Below are 21247 nucleotides of genomic sequence, written 5' to 3'. Positions count from 1 at the left end.
TTTCACATTATTTTCTTTTTCCTGAGTTTGTGCCTTTGTCTTTCCAGTCACCAGAGTAATTTTTTATGACCAGATTTTTTTTTTGTTTTTTGCTCATCTTTTCTGGTCATTTCTCTTGCTTTTAAATTTGAATTTTGTTCCTGCAGTGGAAGGGGCAGAGTTCCAAACTTCTTGTGCCAAGGGCTGCATATTTATTTGGTGCTGTAGTGATATTGCCTGAGCGACCCAGAAGATCCTCATATTTGTTGCTGCACTAGAGTGGTGGTATTAGGGGTGCAATTCGTAGGAGTCTAGAAGTTTACCTGGTACTAAGGTAATGTCCCAGTGCTGGTATCTGGTATGTGCTGAGGTCTGTAGGATGACCCTGTATTGTCAAAAGGCTGTTTGCCTAAGGCTATACTGAAGCACTTGATGATCCTGGCTATGGTTGCTACCTGTTCACTTGACTATGTTGGATTATATGTGAGGAAGAGTGTCACATTTAGGCACTTGTGAGGTCCCTGTGTTTGGGTCCATCTATTTTCTAGGGACTGCTGAAGTATTTGCTGTCTAGTTGCTGACAGCTGTCTGCTTACTGGAGCTATGCTTGGTACTTGGCAGTTCCTGGAGCTGGTGTCTTCCCATTCCCCTGGTTATGCTGAAGCACATGGAGGATTCTGGTGTTTGCATTTGCCTGTTCTATCCACACTGTACTCAGAACCTCCTACTGGTTTGCTGAACCAAACTTGCTGCTGGTTAGCTGGGATACTCCCTGTCCTAGATGTACTTCCCTTTTACCCAAGTGAGACCTTCCAAATTTCTTGGGCTAAAAGATTGTTTTTCCCTTCCTTTTTGCTGATTCTGCTGTCCTAGGATTCATTTTGGGTGCTATTCTATGGTTGTTTGAAGATAAATGTGGAAGTTATAGTGACTACCTGCTTACTTTGACACCTTGGCTCTCAAAAGTTAAAACATAAAATTGAACAAAATAGGATGAGATTAATGATAATGATGATAACTAACATATACCTAATGTTTTTAGGTTTACAAGGTATTTTACATAAATATGCTCTTTTGATCTTTACAATTATCTCTTTCATGAGGAACTACAAATATGATTATATTAATCTTATAGATAAGGTACCTAGGATTCTTAGACATTAAAAATATAGGATAGTTTATCTCTCAGATCTGTGGAGAAAGAAGGAATTTGTGACCAAAGAAGAACTAGAGATCATTATTGAACACAAAATAGATAATTTTGAATATATTAAGTTAAAAAGTTTTTGTACAAACAAAACTAATGCAGACAAGGTTAGAAGGGAAACAGTACTATTAATCACCATTCTAAACTAGATAACCATTGTATTATCAATTCCACTGAATTAACACCTTGTTTAAATCAATCATCCTGCCCTTTACATAAACCCTCCTCTTCTTTAACATAGAAGGTTGTATGATATTTCCTCCACAATATTTTTTTCTGATTACTTGCAATATTTTTTCTTGACTAGGGGGCTGTGGAGTTGGCTATGATATTCTTGGGAGTTTTCACTTTGGGATGGCTTTCAGGAGGTGATTTCTTCTAATTTCATTTTATCTTTTAGCTTTAGGATAATGGAGAAATTTTCCTTGATAATTTTTTGAAAGGTACCTGGTGTTCAAATTATCACTCTCTGCTGATGATATGATGGTATACTTGGAGAACCCCAGAGACTCTACTAAAAAGTTATTAGAAACAATCCACACCTTCAGCAAAGTTGCAGGATACAAAATAAACCCACATAAGTCATCAGCATTCTTATATATCACTAACAAAACCCAACAGTTAGAATTACAAAAAGAAATTCCATTTGAAGTAACTACTGATTGTATAAAATATTTAGGAATCTCTCTGCCAAGGGAAAATCAGAAACTTTATGAACAAAACTACAAAACACTTTCCACACAAATTAAGTCTGATCTAACCAACTGGAAAAATATTAAATGCTCTTGGATTGGGCAAGCAAATATAATAAAGATGACAATACTACCTAAATTAATCTATTTATTTAACGCTATACCAATCAGACTCCCAAAAAACTACTTTGATGAACTAGAAAAAATAACAACAAAGTTCATATGGAAAAACAAAAGGTCAAGAATTTCAAGGGAATTAATGAAAAAAAAATCAAATGAAGGTGGCCTAGCTGTACCAGATCTAAAATTATATTATAAAGCAGCCGTTACTAAAATCATCTGGTATTGGCTAAGAAATAGACTAGTTGATCAATGGAATAGGTTAGGTTCAAAGGACAAAACAGCCAATAACTTTAATAATATAGTGTTTGACAAACCCAAAGACCCTAGTTTCTGGGATAAGAATGCATTATTTGAGAAAAATTGCTGGGAAAATTGGAAATCAGTATGGCAGAAACTAGGCATTAACCCATACTTAACACCGTACACCATGATAAGGTCAAAATGGGTTCATGACCTAGGCATAAAGAATGAGATTATAAATAAATTGGAAGAGCATAGGATAGTTTACCTCTCAGACCTGTGGAAGAGAGAGGAATTTATGACCAAAGAAAAACTAGACATCACTATTGACCACAAAATAGAAAATTTTGATTATATCAAATTGAAAAGTTTTTGTACAAACAAAACAAATGCAGACAAGATTAGAAGGGAAACAATAACTGGGAAAACATTTTTATAATCAAAGGTTCTGATAAAGGCCTCATTTCCAAAATATATATAGAATTGATAGAGAATTGACTCTAATTTATAAGCAATCAAACCATTCTCCAATTGATAAGTGGGTCAAAGGATATGAACAGACAATTCTCAGACGAAGAAATTGAAACTATTTATAGACATATGAAAATATGCTCCAAATCATTATTAATCAGAGAAATGCAAATTAAGACAACTCTGAGATACCACTACACACCTGTCAGATTGGCTAAAGTGACAGGGAAAGATAATGTCGAATGTTGGAGGGGATGTGGGAAAACAGGGATACTGATACATTGTTGGTGGAATTGTGAACACATCCAGCCATTCTGGAGAGCAATTTGGAACCATGCTCAAAAAGTTATCAAACTGTGCATACCCTTTGATCCAGCAGTGTTTCTACTGGGTTTATACCCCAAAGAGATACTAAAGAAGGGAAAGGGACCTGTATCTGCAAAAATGTTTGTGGCAGCCCTGTTTGTAGTGGCTAGAAGCTGGAAAATGAATGTATGCCCATCAATTGGAGAATGGTTGAGTAAATTGTGGTATATGAACGTTATGGAATATTATTGTTCTGTAAGGAATGACCAGCACGATGAATACAGAGAGGACTGGCGAGACTTACGTGAACTGATGCTAAGTGAAATGAGAAGAACCAGGAAATCATTATATACCTCAACAATGATACTGTTTGAGGATGTATTCTGATAGAAGTGGATCTCTTCGATAAAGAGAGCTAATTCAGTTTCAATTGATCAAAGATGGACAGAAGCAGCTATGCCCAAAGAAAGAACACTGGGAAATGAATATAAACTGCTTGCATTTTTGTTTTTCTTCCCGGGTTATTTATACCTTCTGAATTCAATTCTCCCTGTGCAACAAGAAACCTGTTCAGTTCTGCACACATATATTGTATCTAAGATATACTGTAACCTATTCAACATGGAAAGGACTGCTTGCCATCTGGGGGGAGGAGAGGGTGGAGGGAGGGAGGGGGAAAATCGGAACAGAATTGAATGCAAAGGATAATGCTGTAAAAAATTACCCTGGCATGGGTTCTATCAATAAAAAGTTATTAAAAAAAAAAAAAAAGAAAAGAAAGGTACCTGGTTTTTCTTTCCTTCTCTGCCATGAATTCTAAAATGCAGTGGTTATTTTTACCCTAGAAATCAGCTTCTCTTTCTCTGATCATGGTATTCAAATAATCCATTAATTTTTTTTAAAATAATTATAACTTTTTATTGACAGAACCCATGTCTGGGTAAATTTTTTTTTATAACATTTTCCCTTCCACTCATTTCTGTTCTGACTTTTTCCCTCCCTCCCCTAGGTGGCAGGCAGTCCTATACATGTTAAATATGTCACAGTATTTCCTAGATACAATATATGTATGCAGAACCGAACAGTTTTCTTGTTGCACAGGAAGAGTTGGATTCAGAAGGTAAAAAATAACCCGGGAAGAAAAACAAAAATGCAAACAGTTTACATTCATTTCCCCGTGTTCTTTCTTTGGGTGTATCTGCTTCTGTCCATCATTGGTCAATTGGAACTGAACTGGATCCTCTCTTTGTCAAAGATATCACTTCCATTAGAATACATCCTCATATAGTATCATTGTTGAAGTATATAATGATATCCTAGTTCTGCTCATTTCACTTAGCATCAGTTCATGTAAGTCTCTCCAAGCCTCTATGTATTCTTCCTGCTGGTCATTTCTTACAGAACAGTAATATTCCATAATATTCATATACCACAATTGACCCTACCATTCTCCAATTGATGGGCATCCACTCAGTTTCCAGTTTCTGGCCACTACAAACACGGCTGCCACATACATTTTTGCAGATACAAGTCTCTTTCCCTTCTTTAAAATCTCTTTGGGATATAAGCCCAGTAGTACCACTGCCGGATCAAAGGGTATGCACAGTTTGATAATTTTGGGGGCATAATTCCAGATTGCTCTCCAGAATGGTTGGATTTGTTCACAACTCCACCAACAATGCATCAGTATCCCAGTTTTCCCGCAACCCCACTAACATTAATCATCATTTTTTCCTGTCATCTTAGCCAATCTGACAGGTGTGTAGTGGTATCTCAGAGTTGTCTTAATTTGCATTTCTCTGATCAATAGTGATTTGGAACACTCTTTCATATGAGTGAAAATAGTTTCAATTTCATCATTTGAAAATTGTCTGTTCGTATCCTTTGATCATTTATCAATTGGAGAATGGCTTGATTTCTTATAAATTAGAGTCAATTCTCTATATATTTTGGAAATGAGGCCTTTATCAGAACCTTTAACTGTGAAAATGTTTTCCCAATCTGTTGCTTCCCTTCTAATCTTGTTTGCATTAGTTTTGTTTGTACAAAGGCTTTTTAATTTGATATAATCAAATTTTTCTATTTTGTGATCAATAATGATCTCTAGTTCATTTTTGGTTACAAATTTCTTCCTCTTCCACAAGTCTGAGAGGTAAACTATCCTATGTTCATCTAATTTATTTATAATCTCGTTCTTTATGACTAAATCGTAGACCCATTTTGATCTTATCTTGGTATATACAGTGTTAAGTGTGGGTCCATGCCTAATTTCTGCCATACTAATTTCCAGTTTTCCCAACAGTTTTTGTCAAATAATGAATCCCTATCCCAAAAGTTAGGATCTTTAAGTTTGTCAAACACTAGATTGCTATAATTGACCATTTTGTCTTGTGAACCTAACCTATTCCATTGATCAACTAATCTATTTCTTAGCCAATACCAAATGTTTTTGGTGACTGCTGCTTTATAATATAGTTTTAGATCAGATACAGGTAGGCCACCTTCATTTGATTTTTTTTTTCATTAATTCCCTTGAGATTTTTGACCTTTTGTTCTTCTATATGAATTTTGTTGTTATTTTTTCTAGATCATTACAATATTTTCTTGGGAGTCTGATTGATATAGCACTAAATAAATAGATTAGTTTAGGGAGTATTGTCATCTTTATTATATTTGCTCGGCCTATCCAAGAGCACTTAATATTTTTCCAATTATTTAAATCTGACTTTATTTGTGTGGAAAGTTTTTTTGTAATTTTGCTCATATAATTCCTGACTTTCTTTGGTAGATAGATTCCCAAATATTTTATGCTATCAACAGTTATTTTGAATGGAATTTCTCTTTGTATCTCTTGCTGTTGGAGTTTGTTGGTGATGTATAAAAATGCTGAGGATTTATGTGGATTTATTTTGTATCCTACAACTTTGCTAAGATTGTGGATTATTTCTAATAACTTTTTAATAGACTCTCTGGGGTTCTCTAAGTATACTATCATATCATCTGCAAAGAGTAATAATTTGGCTTCCTCATTACCTACTCTAATTCCTTTAGTCTCTTTTTCATCTTTTATTAGTGAAGCTAGCATTTCTAATACAATATTGAATAGTAATGGTGATAGTGGGCAATCTTGTTTCACTCCTGATCTTACTGGGAAAGATTCCAGTTTTTTTCCCCATTGCTTATGATGCTTATTGATGATTTTAAATATATGCTCCTGACTACTTTAAGGAAAAATCCATTTATTCCTATCCTCTCAAGTGTTTTTTTTTAAGTGTTTTTATTAGGAATAGATGTTGGATTTTATCAAATGCTTTTTCTGCATCTATTGAGATGATCATATGGTTTTTGTTAATTTGGTTATTGATATAGTCAATTATGCTAATAGTTTTCCTAATATTGAATCAGCCCTGCATTCTTGGTATAAATCCTATTTGGTCACGGTGTATTATCCTGGGAATGATTTTCTTTTTGCTAGTATTTTATTTAAGATTTTTGCATCAATATTCATTAAGGGGATTGATCTATAATTTTCTTTCTCTGTTTTCAATTTATCTGGTTTAGGTATCAGTACCATGTCTGTGTCATAAAAGGGATTTGGTAGGACTCCTTCATTCCCTAGTTTTTCAAATAGTTTATATAGCATTGGAGTTAATTGTTCTTTAAATGTTTGGTAGAATTCACATGTAAATCCATCTGGTCCTGGGGATTTTTTCTTAGGGAGTTGGTTAATAGCTTGTTCTATTTCTTTTTCTAAAATGGGACTGTTTAGTCTATTTACTTCTTCCTCTGTTAATCTGGACATGCTATATTTTTGAAGGTATTCTTCCATTTCATTTAAGTTGTTGAATTTATTAGCATAAAGTTGGGCAAAATAACTCCTAATTATTGCTCTAATTTCCTCTTCGTTAGTGGCGAGTTCTCTCTTTTCATTTTTAAGATTAACAATTTGATTTTCCTCTTTCCTTTTTTTAATCAGATTTACTAAGGGTTTGTCTATTTTGTTGGTTTTTTCATAGAGCCAATTTTTAGTTTTACTAATTAATTCAATAGTTTTTTTACTTTCAATTTTATTGATCTCTCTATTTTTAGAATTTCAAGTTTAATGTTTGACTGGGGGTTTTTAATTTGATCTTTTTCTAGCATTTTTAGTTGCAAGCCTAATTCATTGACCTTCTCTTTCTCTATTTTATGCAAGTAGGCCCCTAGAGATATGAAATTTCTCCTTATTAATGCTTTGGCTGCATCCCACACATTTTGGTATGACATTATTGTCATTTTCTTGGGTGAAGTTATTAATTATGTCTATGATTTGCTGTTTCACCCAATCACTCTTAAGTATGAGATTATTTAGTTTCCAGGTATTTCCCCCTGGATTTTTATTGAATGTAATTTTCATTGCATCATGGTCTGAAAAGGATGCATTTACTATTTCTGCCTTACTGCATTTGAGTTTGAGGTTTTTATGTCCTAATATATGGTCAGTTTTTGTATAGGTTCCATGAACTGCTGAGAAGAAAGTGTACTCCTTTCTGTCCCCATTTAGTTTTCTCCAGAGATCTATCATATCTAACTTTTCTAGTATTCTATTATCTCTTTGACTTCTTTCTTATTTATTTTGTAGTTTGATTTATCTAATTCTGAGAGTGCAAGTTGAGATCTTCCACTATTATAGTTTTGCTGTCTATTTCTTCTTGCAGCTCTCTTAATTTCTCTTTTAAGAATTTAGATGTTACACCACTTGGTGCATATATGTTTAATATTGATATTGCTTCATTGTCTATAATACCCTTTAGCAAAATATAGTTTCCTTCCTTATCTCTTTTAATTAGATCAATTTTTGCTTTTGCTTGATCTGAGATAAGGATGGCTACTCCTGATTTTTTGACTTCACCTAAAGCATAATAGATTCTGCTCCAGCCTTTTACCTTTACTCTGTATGTATCTCCCTGTTTTAAATGTGTTTCTTGTAAATAACATATTGTAGGGTTCTGACATTTGATCCAGTTTGCTATCTGCCTCCACTTTATGGGAGAGTTCATCCCATTCACATTTACAGTTAAAATTACTAATTCTGTATTTTGTGCCATCATAATATCCCTGGATTGTGCTTTTCTTTTTCTTTCTCCCCTTACCTCCTTTCCTAATATTAAACTTATGGGCCCCACTTGTGTCACACAGCTCTCCCTCTTTAGGATCCCTCCCCCTCCCTTTGAATCCCTTCCCATTTCTTGTACCTTTCCCTTATTACTCTTTTTCCTTTTCCCTTTTCCTCTCCCACTTTTTAATGAGGTGAGAGAAGATTCTCTATAAAATAAATATGTCAATTATTTTCTCTTTGAGCCAAATCTGATGAGAGTAAGATTCACACAATGTTCCTCCCCTTCTCTAAGTTCTCTCAGATATGATAGGTTTCCTTTGCCTCTTGTCGCATGTAGTTTCCCTCTTTTTATCTCCCCTTTTCCCTTTTTCTGACACCATTCCCTTTCCATTTCTACTTCCCTTTTTGATGTTATATCAGTAAAATCAAATTATACATGTGGTTTTTTATATCCACAACAAAAATGCAGTTCTCAAGACTTCCTTTTATCTTTTTCTGCTTTTCTTGAGTCCTTTGGTTGGAGATCAAATTTTTTGTTTAACTCCGGCTTTTTCCTTAGAAGCAAATGGAATTCCTCTGTTTCATTAAATGTCCACCTTCTTCCATGGAAAAAAATGCTCAGCTTAGCTGGGCAGTTTATTCTTGGCTGCATTCCAAGTTCTTTTGACTTTTGGAATATCAGATTCCAGGCCCTTCGATCCTATAATATTGAGGCAGCCAGATCTTGTGTGACCCTTATTGTGGCACCTCGGTATTTGAATTGTTTTTTCCTGGCTGCTTGTAATATTTTTTCTTTAATCTGATAGTTCCGAAATTTGGCCACAATATTCCTTGGAGTTTTTTGGTCTTTTTCAGAAGGTGTTCGATGAATTCTTTCAATGCCTATTTTACCTTCCAGTTCTATTACTTTTGGGCATTTCTCTTTGATGATTTCCTGTAAAATAGTATCTAGATTCTTTTTTTCATCATAATTTTCAGGTAGTCAAATGATCTTCAGATTATCTCTCCTAGAGCTATTTTCCAGGTCTGTTGTTTTTCCAAGTAAAATTTGACATTTTTTTCTAATCTCTCATTTTTTTGTTTTTGCTTGACTGATTCTTGATGTCTCAATGAATCAGTCATTTCTATTTGTTTAGTTCTGATTTTTAGTGAGTTATTTTTTTCATTAGCTTTTTTTACTTTTTTTTCTGTATGTCCAATTGAGTTTTTAAATGAGTTGTTTTGCTCTATAGAATTTTTTCCATTTCACTAATTTTTTTTAGTGAGTTATTTTCTTTTTCCAATTCACAAATCCTACTTTCTTGGGAATTCTTAACCTTTTCCAATTCGTAAATTCTGTTTCCCTGCACTTCTTGGAATTTTTTACCTTTTCCAATTCATATTTCAGGAAGTTGTTGCTCTCTTGCATAGCTTCTCTTTCCTTTCCCCATTTTTCTTTTAGTTCTCTTTTAAGGTTTTTAATAGTCTCTTCTAGTAGAGCCTTTTGTGTGGGGGACCAACAATTGTCTGGAGGCTGTCTGCTATTAGTCTCCTCGAGGTTGAAAAGCTATTCTCTTTCTGTATAGAAGCTATCAATAGTCCTTTTGATTTTTTTACTCATTTTATTAAAGCCTGTAGGGTCTGCTTTCAGGGCCACGAGGTTACCAGCTTCCTCTGCAGAGCAGTGAAAGGTGAATGGACGGGTAGCTGTCCTGCCAATGGGCTACAAAGAGCAGCGAGGTACTGGAGTGCTCTGGGAAAGAGTTCCACACCTGGAAGTAATTCAGGCCTGTCCTGCAGAGCTGCAGAAGTGCCCTGCAAAGAACCCCCATTATGCTGGTTAACGACTGCCCTGGGTCTAGATGGTGAGCAGTGGAAGTTTTACTACCCCAAGGCAAATCCCACCCTGGGTCTGTGGGTATTAGTGGCTGAGCAGTGAATAGCCCTACAGGGACCAGAAGTGTCTCTGCCCTGGGAAGCAAGGCTGCTGAGGAAATTTTATTGTCCCAGGCCAAGTCCCACACTGTGCGGATTAGAGGCTGCCCCAGGCTGTGCCCCCTTGCCATGCAGATTTGTAACTGCCCCCACACAAAAGCCCCATACTGTGGGGTGTGGCTACAGGGCTGTGTTATGGGTCTGCCTGAGTCACTTCCAGTTTTGGTTTTTATAGCCAGATCTTGTTAGGCATCTTCACAAAAATTAACCATGTGTTAGGGTATAGAAATCTCACAACCAAATGTAGAAAAGCAGAAATAGTAAATGCACTCTTTTCAGATCATGATGCAATAAAAATTTCATTCAATAAAGAGCTATGAAAACAGGGATTAAAAACTAATGAGAAGCTAAACAATCCTAAAAATTAATGAATTAAAGAATAAATCATAGAAACCGTAATTTAATTAAAGAGAATGATGACAAGACAAAATACCAAATTACCAGTATCAAAAATGAAAAGGTTGAATTCACTCCTAATGAAAGTGAAATTAAAAAATTAAAAAATCAGGAACTGTTTTGTTCAGTTACCTGCCAATGAATCTAAGTGAAATGGATTAAGTATTTCTAATTCTGTTAATCTGGGCAATTAATATTTTTCTAAATATTCTTCCATTTTACCTAGATTCATGATCTCATCTTTTTTAATGTTATGCTTCAAGCCTGCACTTTTGCACTCTTCATTCTCATTAAGAGGCTTCTTAAGTCTTTTTTCATTCTGCCATCAGAATGATATCATGCATATCTGAAATTCTTGCTCCTTTTCCTCACAACTTTAATTTTGGGTTTTAATTTGTCCAACTTATCATTTTACACGATATACTCCTCATTTTAAATTAATTAAGGTGGCAACATATACCCTAGTACTCTTTCCCCAATTTTAAACCAGTGTTCCATATTGAGTCCTAATGGTTGCTTCTTGACCCACTTACAGGTTTTTTGGGAGATAAGATCATTTGGTACTCCCATGTCTTTCAAGACTTCACACATTTGTTGTGATTCACATAGACTTTAGTGGAGTCAGTGAAGCACAAGTAGATATTTTTCTGGGACTCTCTTGCTTTTCTCTGTAATTCTGTGAATGTTAGCAGTTTGCTCTCTAGTACTTCTGCCTCTTTGAAAACTAATCTGCACTTCTGCATATTCTTGGTTCCTATATTATTGAAGCTTAACTTGAAGAATCTGAAGTATAACCTTGCTGGTATGTGAAATAAGTGCATTTGTTTGGTAATTTGAACATTCCTTGGAATTACTCTTCATTAAGATTGCAAAATAAACTGAGGTTTTGCAATCCAGTAGCCAGTGTTGAGTTTACATGGATAGTTTTAATTATTTAAATTAAAAAGGATTTACATAAAAACCAGTATTAAAAGGAAAACAGGAAATTGGAAGGATTTTTTTTACAACTTTTTTTCCCCCTGAGGCAATTGTGGTTAAGTGACTTGCCCAGGGTCATACAGCTAGATGTGTTAAGTATCTGAGAATCTGAATTCAGAGCCAGTGCTCTATCCATTGTATCACCTAGCTGGCCCTACAACTTTCTCTAATAAAAGCCTCATTTCTGAAACATAGAGAATTGAATCAAATTTATAAAAACAGTGTCATAAGAACAGACAATTTTCAGAAGAAGAAACCAAAACTAACAATAATTACATGAAAAAAATGCTCTGAATCACTACCAATTAGAGAAATTCTAATTAAAACAATTCTGAGGTAACACCTTACTCCTACCAGATTGGCTATTATGACAAAAAAATAAAATGACAGATATTGAAGAGAATGTAAAAAAAAAACTCACTAATGCACTATTGGTAAAATTTTGAGCTGATTCAACCATTCTGGAGAACAATTTAGAACTATGCCCAACAGGACATAAAACTGTGTGTGCTTTAGTATGTGCATGACCCAGCATTGCCACTATTTGTAGTAACACTAGAATTGATCTCTCCCACAGAGATCAAAGGAAAAGAAAAAGGACTCATTTGCATTAATAATATTTACAGCAGCACTTTTTGTGATAGCAAAGAATTGAAAATTTTAAGAAATGCCCACCAGCAGCCCCCTTTGTAGTGGCCAGAAGCTGGAAACTGAGTAGATGCCCATCAATTGGAAAATGGCTAAATAAATTGTGGTATATGAATATTATGGAATATTATTGTTTGGTAAGAAATGACCAACAGGATGATTTCAGAAAGGCCTGGAGAGACTTATACGAATTGATGCTAAGTGAAACTAGTAGGGCCAGGAGATCATTATATACTTCAACAACAATACTATATGATGATCAATTCTGATGGACCTGGCCATCTTTAGCTCTGAGATGAACCAAATCAGTTCCAATGGAGCAGTAATCAACTGAACCAGCTACACCCAGTGAATGAACTCTGGGAGATGACTAAGAACCATTACATTGAATTCCCAATCCCTATATTTTTGCCTCTCCGCATTTTGGATTTCCTTCACAGGCTAATTGTACAATATATCTGAGTCCGATTCTTTTTGTACAGCAAAATAACAGTTTGTATACTTATTTTGTATTTAATTTATACTTTAATATATTTAACATCTACTGGTCATCCTGCCATCTAAGGGAGGGGGTGGGGAGAAGGAGGGGAAAAATTGGAACAAAAGGTTTGGTGATTGTCAATGCTGTAAAATTACCCATGCATATAACTTGCAAATAAAAAGCTATTAAAAAAAAAAGAAGACGAAGAAGAAATGACCATCAGTTCAGGAAATGGCTTAACAAGTTGTAGTATATGATCATGATAGAATACTATTGTTCCATAAGAAATGAAGAGCAAGATGTTCTCAGAAAAACCTGGAAAGATTTATTATGAAGTGATGCAAAAAGAAGTGAGCAGAATCAATACACAGTTATCATTGTACTCAATAACAACAATATTTTAATGATCAGCTTAACTATTCTTTGCAACATAATGATCCAAAACAATTCCAAAGGACTTATGATGAAAAATGTTATTTATTTCCAGAGAAAGAACTGATGAAGTCTGAATGAAGATTGATGTGTATTGGGTTTTTTTTTTTACTTTATTTTTTGTGGAGTTTTAGTTTTTGTAATGTGAATAACATAGAAATATGTTTAGCATGACTGCACTTGTATAATCTAGAGTAATTTGCTTGCCTTCTCAAGAAGGGAAGAAGGATGAGAAGGAGGGAGAGGACTTAGAATTCAAAATTAAAAAAAAAATAATGTTAAAAATAGTTTTTACATGTAATTGAGAAAAAATAAATTTAAATAAGAAAAATCTATTTGGGGCATATAAAGAGAGTCCAAGAAGGGTGTTCTTGATAGCTGGTACAATAAGAAACTGAGAAGAAATGGAATTATTTGGTTCTATTTTTTTGTTTGTCTTTTTGAACAAGAAGAATAATCTATTGCCTGGCAGATTATGACCAAAAATAAGAATTAACAGGAAATAGAAACACTGGATAAATGAGATAGTAAGAGAACTTCTACATGCCTTCAATGACTTCAAGCCAACAAGCCCACAAACATTATACTTCTGAGCACTGATAGCTGTAATTACTAAGTCTCTGTTCATGATCTTTGAGCAATTTTAGAGTTATTAACTCTGAAATGGAATGCCATTGGATTGAAGAAGAACAAAATTTAGCCTCATTTTCAAAAATTGAAGAGGGAAGATAATATAGACTATAGTCCAGTGAGCTTGACTTTTATTCTTTCTAAAATTCTTCAAAATTTTTAAAAGGATGCATGAGTACTTTTGTCTGTTTATTTGAGGAATCAATTGGCCATCAAGAAGACAATAATCATTAAAAGGTAGTACAACTTCATTAAGAACAAGACATGGCAAACTAACATCATTTTTCTTCCTAGCTTTGCCCCTGGTTTTCTGGACTTTGACACCATGCTTCGGAGCCTGGGTTATCCTCATCCTGGAATATCCATCAATCCTTGTGACTTCTCTCTCTTGAATATCTTTCTATCATGCTTTTCCAACTTCAAAACAAAACAAAAAGAATAAAAACGCTATGTTGTGATTCACATTCAGTTCCCACAATCCTCTCTCTGGGTGTAGATGGCTCTCTCCATCACAAGACCTGAATTAAAAGATAACTCTTAAGGGAAACATAGTAGCTATCTTTTAGTATTTAGAAAGTGATAAAAATGGGAAAAAGGAATTTGGCTTCTGTTTGACCCTAAAGGGCAAAAGCAGAAATAATGATTGGAAGTTACAGGAAAGGGGACTTATATATGATACAAGAAAAAAACTTTGTGTAAAAAAAAAGTGAAACAAAAGCCTTTGGAAGTGGTGATATCCCCTTTACTTGAGGTCTTCAACCAAAAACTGGAGAGCCACTTCTTAGGAATATTGTAGAGGGGATTCTTCTTCAGATATCATTAGGCTAGGTGGATTTTGAATTTTATTTCAGCTCTAGAATATTTGGCTTAAGCTATAATATAGAATTTCAAGAATTAGCTAGTAGGTAAGGGAGCTGTTTTATGGCAGTCATTTCCTTAAGCTTTTCCTAATGAGAAGTAGAGACACGTGTTAAGAAACAAAAAGAAATAAAAAATGATGAGAGAAGAAGAAAAAGAACAAGAAAAAAAAAAAAAAAAAACAGAAACAAGATCTACTTCATAGCCAAAGGAATGAAAGGAAAGATCCCTGAAAGACAAAAATGTATCCATAAGGGGCATTTGGTGGGAATTTCTATAGGAGAAAGTTGAATTCCAGATCTTCTTTACCTAGTAAGTGTCCCTCAGAGATTTGCCCTGATATCTCTTCTCTTTTCCTTCTGTATTACTTCACTTGATGATCTCATCATCTCCCTTGGATTTAACTGCCATCTCTAAGCTGATGATTCTCCAATCCATCAGTCCTATCTTACACACTCTGTTGGCCTCCAGTCTTGCATTTATTTCCATCTGCCTTTTAGTTGGATATCTAGTAGAATCTTAAATCCGATATGTACAACACAGGACTCCTCATCTTTCCTCCCAGATTTTCCCGAGGTTTCTTCTTACTGCAGAGAACTCTGTCCAATCCCTAAGAGTCAGCAGGAATCATCCTCGATTTTCCACCCTCACTCATAGCCAGTCTGCTGCCAAAGATTGCTGATTTCCCCAAAGTATCTCTTGAATATACCTCTTCTTTCCTCTGCCCTTGCCCTCCTCACTTCACACCTTAATTTATACAAATTGTATACAAATACCTTAATTTCTCCTAGGTCTGCCTGCCTCAAGTCTCTCCCCATGCTATTCTTCCCTTCTTCCATTCAATCACTAGTGTATTTCCTAAAGTAAAGGTCTAATCATGTCACACACACACACACCCCATTCAGTAAACTCAGGTGGCTCAATTTGGCCTCCAGAATCCATACAACATACTCTTGTCACTTAGAGCCCTTCATAATCTAGCCCCCCTCCTGGCTTTTAGTCCAATTGCACTTAACAGATTCATGTTAGAAATGCTGTCATTTGAAAAAGGGAATCAATGTGTTCTTCTTGGGCCCAAGGGGCAGAATTGGGATATAAGTATTAATATAATTAATTATAAGTATTAGAGAATCAGAGTTTGATGTAAGGACAAAATTCCTAAAGTTAAAGAATTAAGAAGTAGAATGGGCTGCCTCAGAAAGTACCAGGTTTCCCATCACTGAAGACTTTCAAATCAGGCTATGTAACCATTTAGAAGAGCTTCATTAATGGAATGAGGTAAATGACCTCTGAGATCTCATCTGAGATTCTTTGATTCTGTATTTGTTTTAGAGTTAGAATTCTATTCTATTTAGAGTTAGAATTTTGAAAATTAATATTATTCACTTTTATGTGAAGTATCCTTTAATAAACTTAACAAAAATGAATTTTTATTTATGCAACAATTTTATTTTTAAAGTTATTTTTAATAATAGCTTTTTATTTTCAAAATACATGCAGAGATAGTTTTCAACAGTCACCTTGCAAAACCTAAGATTAATTTCTAAAGATGATTCATAATCCTTCTTCCTCTCAAAATAAATAGAGAACGGGTTGTTGAGGAATCCAAAGTGCAAGCTGAGATGAATGCTGAACGTATAGATTCTTTGAAAAAGCAGTTTCAATCTGAGAGAGAGACTGCCAGGAAAGCTGCACAACGGGAAACAAATGAGGTAAGAAGTGAGATTATAAAAAACTCTTGTCTCTCTTCTTCCCTCCCTACCCACAAATCCCTCAGAAAAGAAGAGTTTTGATCCTAGTGGTTTCTTCTGCTTTCCATCTTTTGAATGCTCTAGTCTCCTTTCCCAGGCAGACCAGATGTGGTCAAGAAAACTCACTGTTCTTCATAAGATAGCAGTAGGTACTACACTAAAAAAAATTAGTGATCTTCCTAATGACCCTATTAAAGAACTATCAATGTGTAACATTTCCCCTATTCCATTGTTATTAGCTGTGATAATAAGACTTCTTGTTTACATATATAAAATTACCTTTCTAATCCATTTAATTAAACCAACATTTATTGAGCACTTATTTTATATGGAACAATTTCCCACTTTCTATTCCAACCTCAATGGTTTTGTTTACCTTCATAAATTTGATCCAGGATAATTGTTATATTTTGCTTTTCAGGTCATCAGTCAGTTTCTAGGGCTGCTGAAGGCAAAGCCCTTTTCTCTGTGAAGGACTTTTACATTTGAAGTATTTAATTGTCTTTTTGTTTGAAAGTTAACATAGTAAATTCTGATTAGATAGGTAGTGATTAATTTGCAATACATCTAAGGAAACACATAAAAAGCAAAGTATCTAGAAAATAAGGGATTTGCTTAGAAAAGTAGTAAAGTGATGAAAGATTTCAAAGTATATAATACTTATATTTACCATTGTACTAAATGCATTAATCCAAAATTATTAAGAGTATTTCTCAATTAGATCAACAAGAACTGAAAACAGATTGGTCTAACAAGTCATAAAGACAAAATATTCTTTAGTTGTCTACATTATGACATGCAACTAGATGGGCAACTCTGTGTGTGTGTGTGTGTGTGTGTGTGTGTGTGTGTGTGTGTGTGTGTGTGTGTCTTGGGCAAGAATTGCATGTGAGCTGGGCCAAGAATTAAATAGGAGAAAGCAGATGGGTTGGATTGTATTTGGAAAATTGCATAGGCATTCTGGCAGTACTATATGGCTGCAAAATCATGGACTACCACACTTTCATAAGAGTGAACATTTTGAGAGACCAGAAAGACAATGGAAAGATTCATGGTGGGCAAAATTAGAAATAGTATATTAATGCTAATCTTAACTTCAGATATTAGCCTGACACCTAATATGGTACTTTTTCACTGATGAAATCTTGGGCAAGAAATTGAAGAATATAGAAGCTCAAGTTGTGTTTTTCTCACTTTTGGAAAGAATACAGAAAAGAAAAAATAATTTGGGAAATGAACAGCTGGCTAAGAAGGCAGTGTCTCAGAAAAGGATTTGGACATGGCTTAAAATATAAAAATAACAGATTCCCAGCCAGAAAGAGCATATACTTAACAAGGGCTGGTAAGATTATATTTGCTAGTTACCTTGCAAATCCAGTAAAAAAAAAAAAAAGTTTTAAACTTGAAAAGGATAGGGAAAAGGACATAAAAGAAATCTTGTCATACATCCCCCAAACTAGATACCATGAAATAGCTACAGTGAAGGAATAAGAAAAGGAGTTGAAATACCAAAAGTTCACAGAAGATGAAATCCCCAAAAATAACCATTAGTAAAGCCATGAGCTTCAAATATCTGCAAAGAGCTACCCAAAATTGAAGAAACACACAGAGACCTCTAGTCTCTGTGACTAATAAGGTCCTAATAAATTTGACTTCATGTATTTAAAATTGGTGTGATAAAAACCATGATTGAACTGTGCTCTGAATAGATATATCTTATTAAAAAGAAATAGGATGGGGGAGGGCAGCTAGGTGGCATAGTTATCCATAACTATGGATAGAGCACCAGCCCTGAAGTTAGGAGGACTTGAGTTCAAATATGACCTCAGACACTAAACACTTCCTAGCTGTGTGACCCTGGGCAAGTCACTTAACTTCAATTGCCTCAGCCTTCCCTTCCCCCTTTCCCCCCCCCAAAAAGGAAAGTAAGCAAGCAAGCAAGCAAGCAAGAAATAGGATGGGAAAAAGGGAAAGGGGAACAAATATTTTATATTGAGGAACTGATTGAAGAATCAAGTGACCAGAGGACAAAGGCTTAATAGAAAATCTTTGGGTTAAGGCCAGAAAGAAAAACAGAAGTGATTTTTGTCATTAGATTGCCAATATAGAAAAAAGAAATAGATTCATATTAAACAACATCACAAACTTAGCATAAGAGGCATAGTGTTGTACTAACAGGGGATTTCAAATATTCACACAGCCTATAGAATTCACTCTCTTTCTGACAAAAGCAGAGCAGATAATTTCTTGATCTGCTATAATGATAATTTCATTCTTCAAAAGGAAAAGGAACCAAAAAGGAGAATACTATCCTGGACTGATTCTCATTGTTGAGCTGGAAGTGACTACTTCCTCCTAGAATTTGTGATAGAGAAGTAGAGGAAATCTTGGCATAATGTCACATTCATGCTAAATTTTATGGTCAAGTAGATTTCAAAGGGATCAAAGGAAATATAAATAAGATAATAATTGACTAAAATGATTTAGAGAAAGTTAGTCAAAGAGGTAAAAATGCTCAAGAATGAAAATCTAAAAACTGTTCTTTCTAACAAGAAATAAAATGAGATTTGTCTGAAGAGATAAATGATTTTTAAAAAAAAAAAAAACAATGTATACAGTGACTCTCAGAACATTTTATGGTCCTGTAAAAATAAGCATCCAGAATGCTGAAACTAAGAGTATGCTGAATTTTAAGCTATAGTCAGGGGCGAGGAAGGGGGGCAGGAATCAAAAAGAGATGGGAATGGAGTAATCTATGGTAATAGCCAAGAGAGAGAACGTGAAGCCACTTGATCCTTATTTTGCTTTTGTTTTCTCTGCAGAAGAGGAGGATGGCTTTTGCACTAGAAATGATAGAAAAGATATTACTAACAGAGATTCAGTCATCAAGCTAAATAGAGATAGTAAGAAAACATCTTGATGAATTCAAGTAACTTGCTCCAGATAGATTCCATTGATGAGGGGATCTAAAAAAATCACTGATGATTGAGCCCCTATCTGAAATAGTTGAAAGATCCTGAAAACCAGAAGAGGTACTACAAAATTGGAGAAAGGAAAACTGATTTTTCAGAAAAAGAGAACAACTTGGAAACTATGGGCCAATGAACTTATGTTTACTTCCTGGGAAATTCTAGAACGAATCATTAAAGAGATGATTAATAACTAAGTGATCTAAAGATTATATATATTGGTGTGGCTTCATTAAAAACAGGTCATTCCAGATTAACCACATTTCCTTTATTTTCCACTAACTTGAATGAACAAAATGCTATGCATGTAGCTAGATTTTAGTAAAGCTTTTGGTATAATATTGCATTCTCTTCTTTTTTTTTTTTAATAATTTTTTATTGATAGAACGCATGCCAGGGTAATTTTTTACAGCATTATCCCTTGCATTCATTTCTGTTCCGATTTTTCCCCTCCCTCCCTCCACCCCTTCCGCCAGATGGCAAGAGTTCTTTACATGTTGAATGGGTTGCAGTATATCCTAGATACAATATATGTGTGCAGAACTGAACAGTTTTCTTGTTGCACAGGGAGAATTGAATTCAGAAGGTATAAATAACCCGGGAGGAAAAACATAAATGCACGCAGTTTATATTCATTTCCAGTGTTCTTTCTCTGGGTGTAGCTATATTGCATTCTCTTCTTGAGAAGATGGAAAAAGACGACTACAATGATACAATTAAATATATTTCATTTCATTTAAAATAATTATAGACAGAATGAAATACTTGGAAGCCTAATTGACAATAAATAAATTTTATGAACATAATTACAAAACAGGCTACACAAATATGTACCTAAATCATGCTCATGAGTAGGCTGAACCAATATAATAAAAACAATACTGCCTAAACTAATTTACTTATTCAATAGTACATCAATCAGACCATTATCAAGGAATTACTTAATAGAGCTAAAAATAGTAACAAAATTCATCTAAGAATATCAAAGTAATTAGTGAAAAAAAAAGTGGGAAGAGATGAGACCAATACCATATCTCAAACTATACAACACCACCACAATTATCAAAATGGTTTGATACTGGGTACCCAGTGATATTGCTACATTTCTATGTCTAAAGCTAGCAAATAAAAAAAAGGACTTGTATAAAAATATTTGTAGCAACTTTTTTGTGGTGGCAAAGAATTGGAAACTGAAGGGGTGCCCATCATTTGGAGAGTGGCTGAGCAAATTATAATGTGTGAACTGAGGGAATGTTTTTATACTGCAAGAAATTATGAGGAGGGTAGCTTCAGAAAAACTTGGGAAAACTTGTATGAATTAATACAAACTGAAGTGAACAAAATTAGGAGAATAATTCATACAATAACAATAATGTTGCAAAGATAAGTAACTTTGAAAGACTTAGGAAATCTATTCAACAATTCATCATCAATTTAACTTGCTACAATTCCAAAGGACTCATATTATCCAACTGGTCAGATGGTATCCACCATACAGAACTGATGGATTCCTTGCAAGTTGAAGCATATTTTCTTTCCTTTTCTTTTTGCACTAATATGGGGATTTATTTTGCTTAAATATACATATTTTTGATAGATTTGATTTTTTTGTCTTCTCAGTGGGTAAGAAAGGAGAGAGTTGGGAGAGAATGCAGAACTGAAAAATAAAATGGAATTTGAAAAATTAGAAAAATGCTAGGTTCCCCCTCCCTAAAAGTCTTTATTATTATTATTATTATTATAGCTTTTTATTGACAGAACATATGCATGGGTAATTTTTCAACATTGTCCCTTGCACTCACTTCTGTTCCAACTTTTCCCTTCCCTCCCTCCACCCCCTTCCCTAGATGGCAGGCAGTCTCATACATGTTAAACATGTTAAAGTATATCTTAGATACAATAAATATATATATATATATATGTGTGTGTGTGTGTGTGTGTGTGTGTGTGCAGATCCGTACAGTTCTCTTGTTGCACAAGAAAAATTGGATTCAGAAGGTAAAAATAACCTGGG

The 21247-nt window shown here is 34.5% G+C and overlaps 1 protein-coding gene across 1 annotated transcript in view; it reads left to right on the top strand.

Moving 5' to 3' along the window:
* CCDC150 (coiled-coil domain containing 150) overlaps positions 1-21247 on the top strand; it is a 99488-nt gene that overhangs the window by 64938 nt on the left and 13303 nt on the right. The window contains exon 21 of the mRNA XM_051985970.1: positions 16099-16225. Within this exon, the coding sequence (XP_051841930.1) occupies positions 16099-16225 (127 nt within the window). The remainder of the gene's footprint in view (positions 1-16098; positions 16226-21247) is intronic.

This window comes from Antechinus flavipes, chromosome 3 (genome assembly GCF_016432865.1).
Source record: "Antechinus flavipes isolate AdamAnt ecotype Samford, QLD, Australia chromosome 3, AdamAnt_v2, whole genome shotgun sequence".
In the NCBI taxonomy this organism is placed as follows: Eukaryota; Metazoa; Chordata; class Mammalia; order Dasyuromorphia; family Dasyuridae; genus Antechinus; species Antechinus flavipes.
This window is presented reverse-complemented; position numbering and strand designations above follow the sequence as displayed.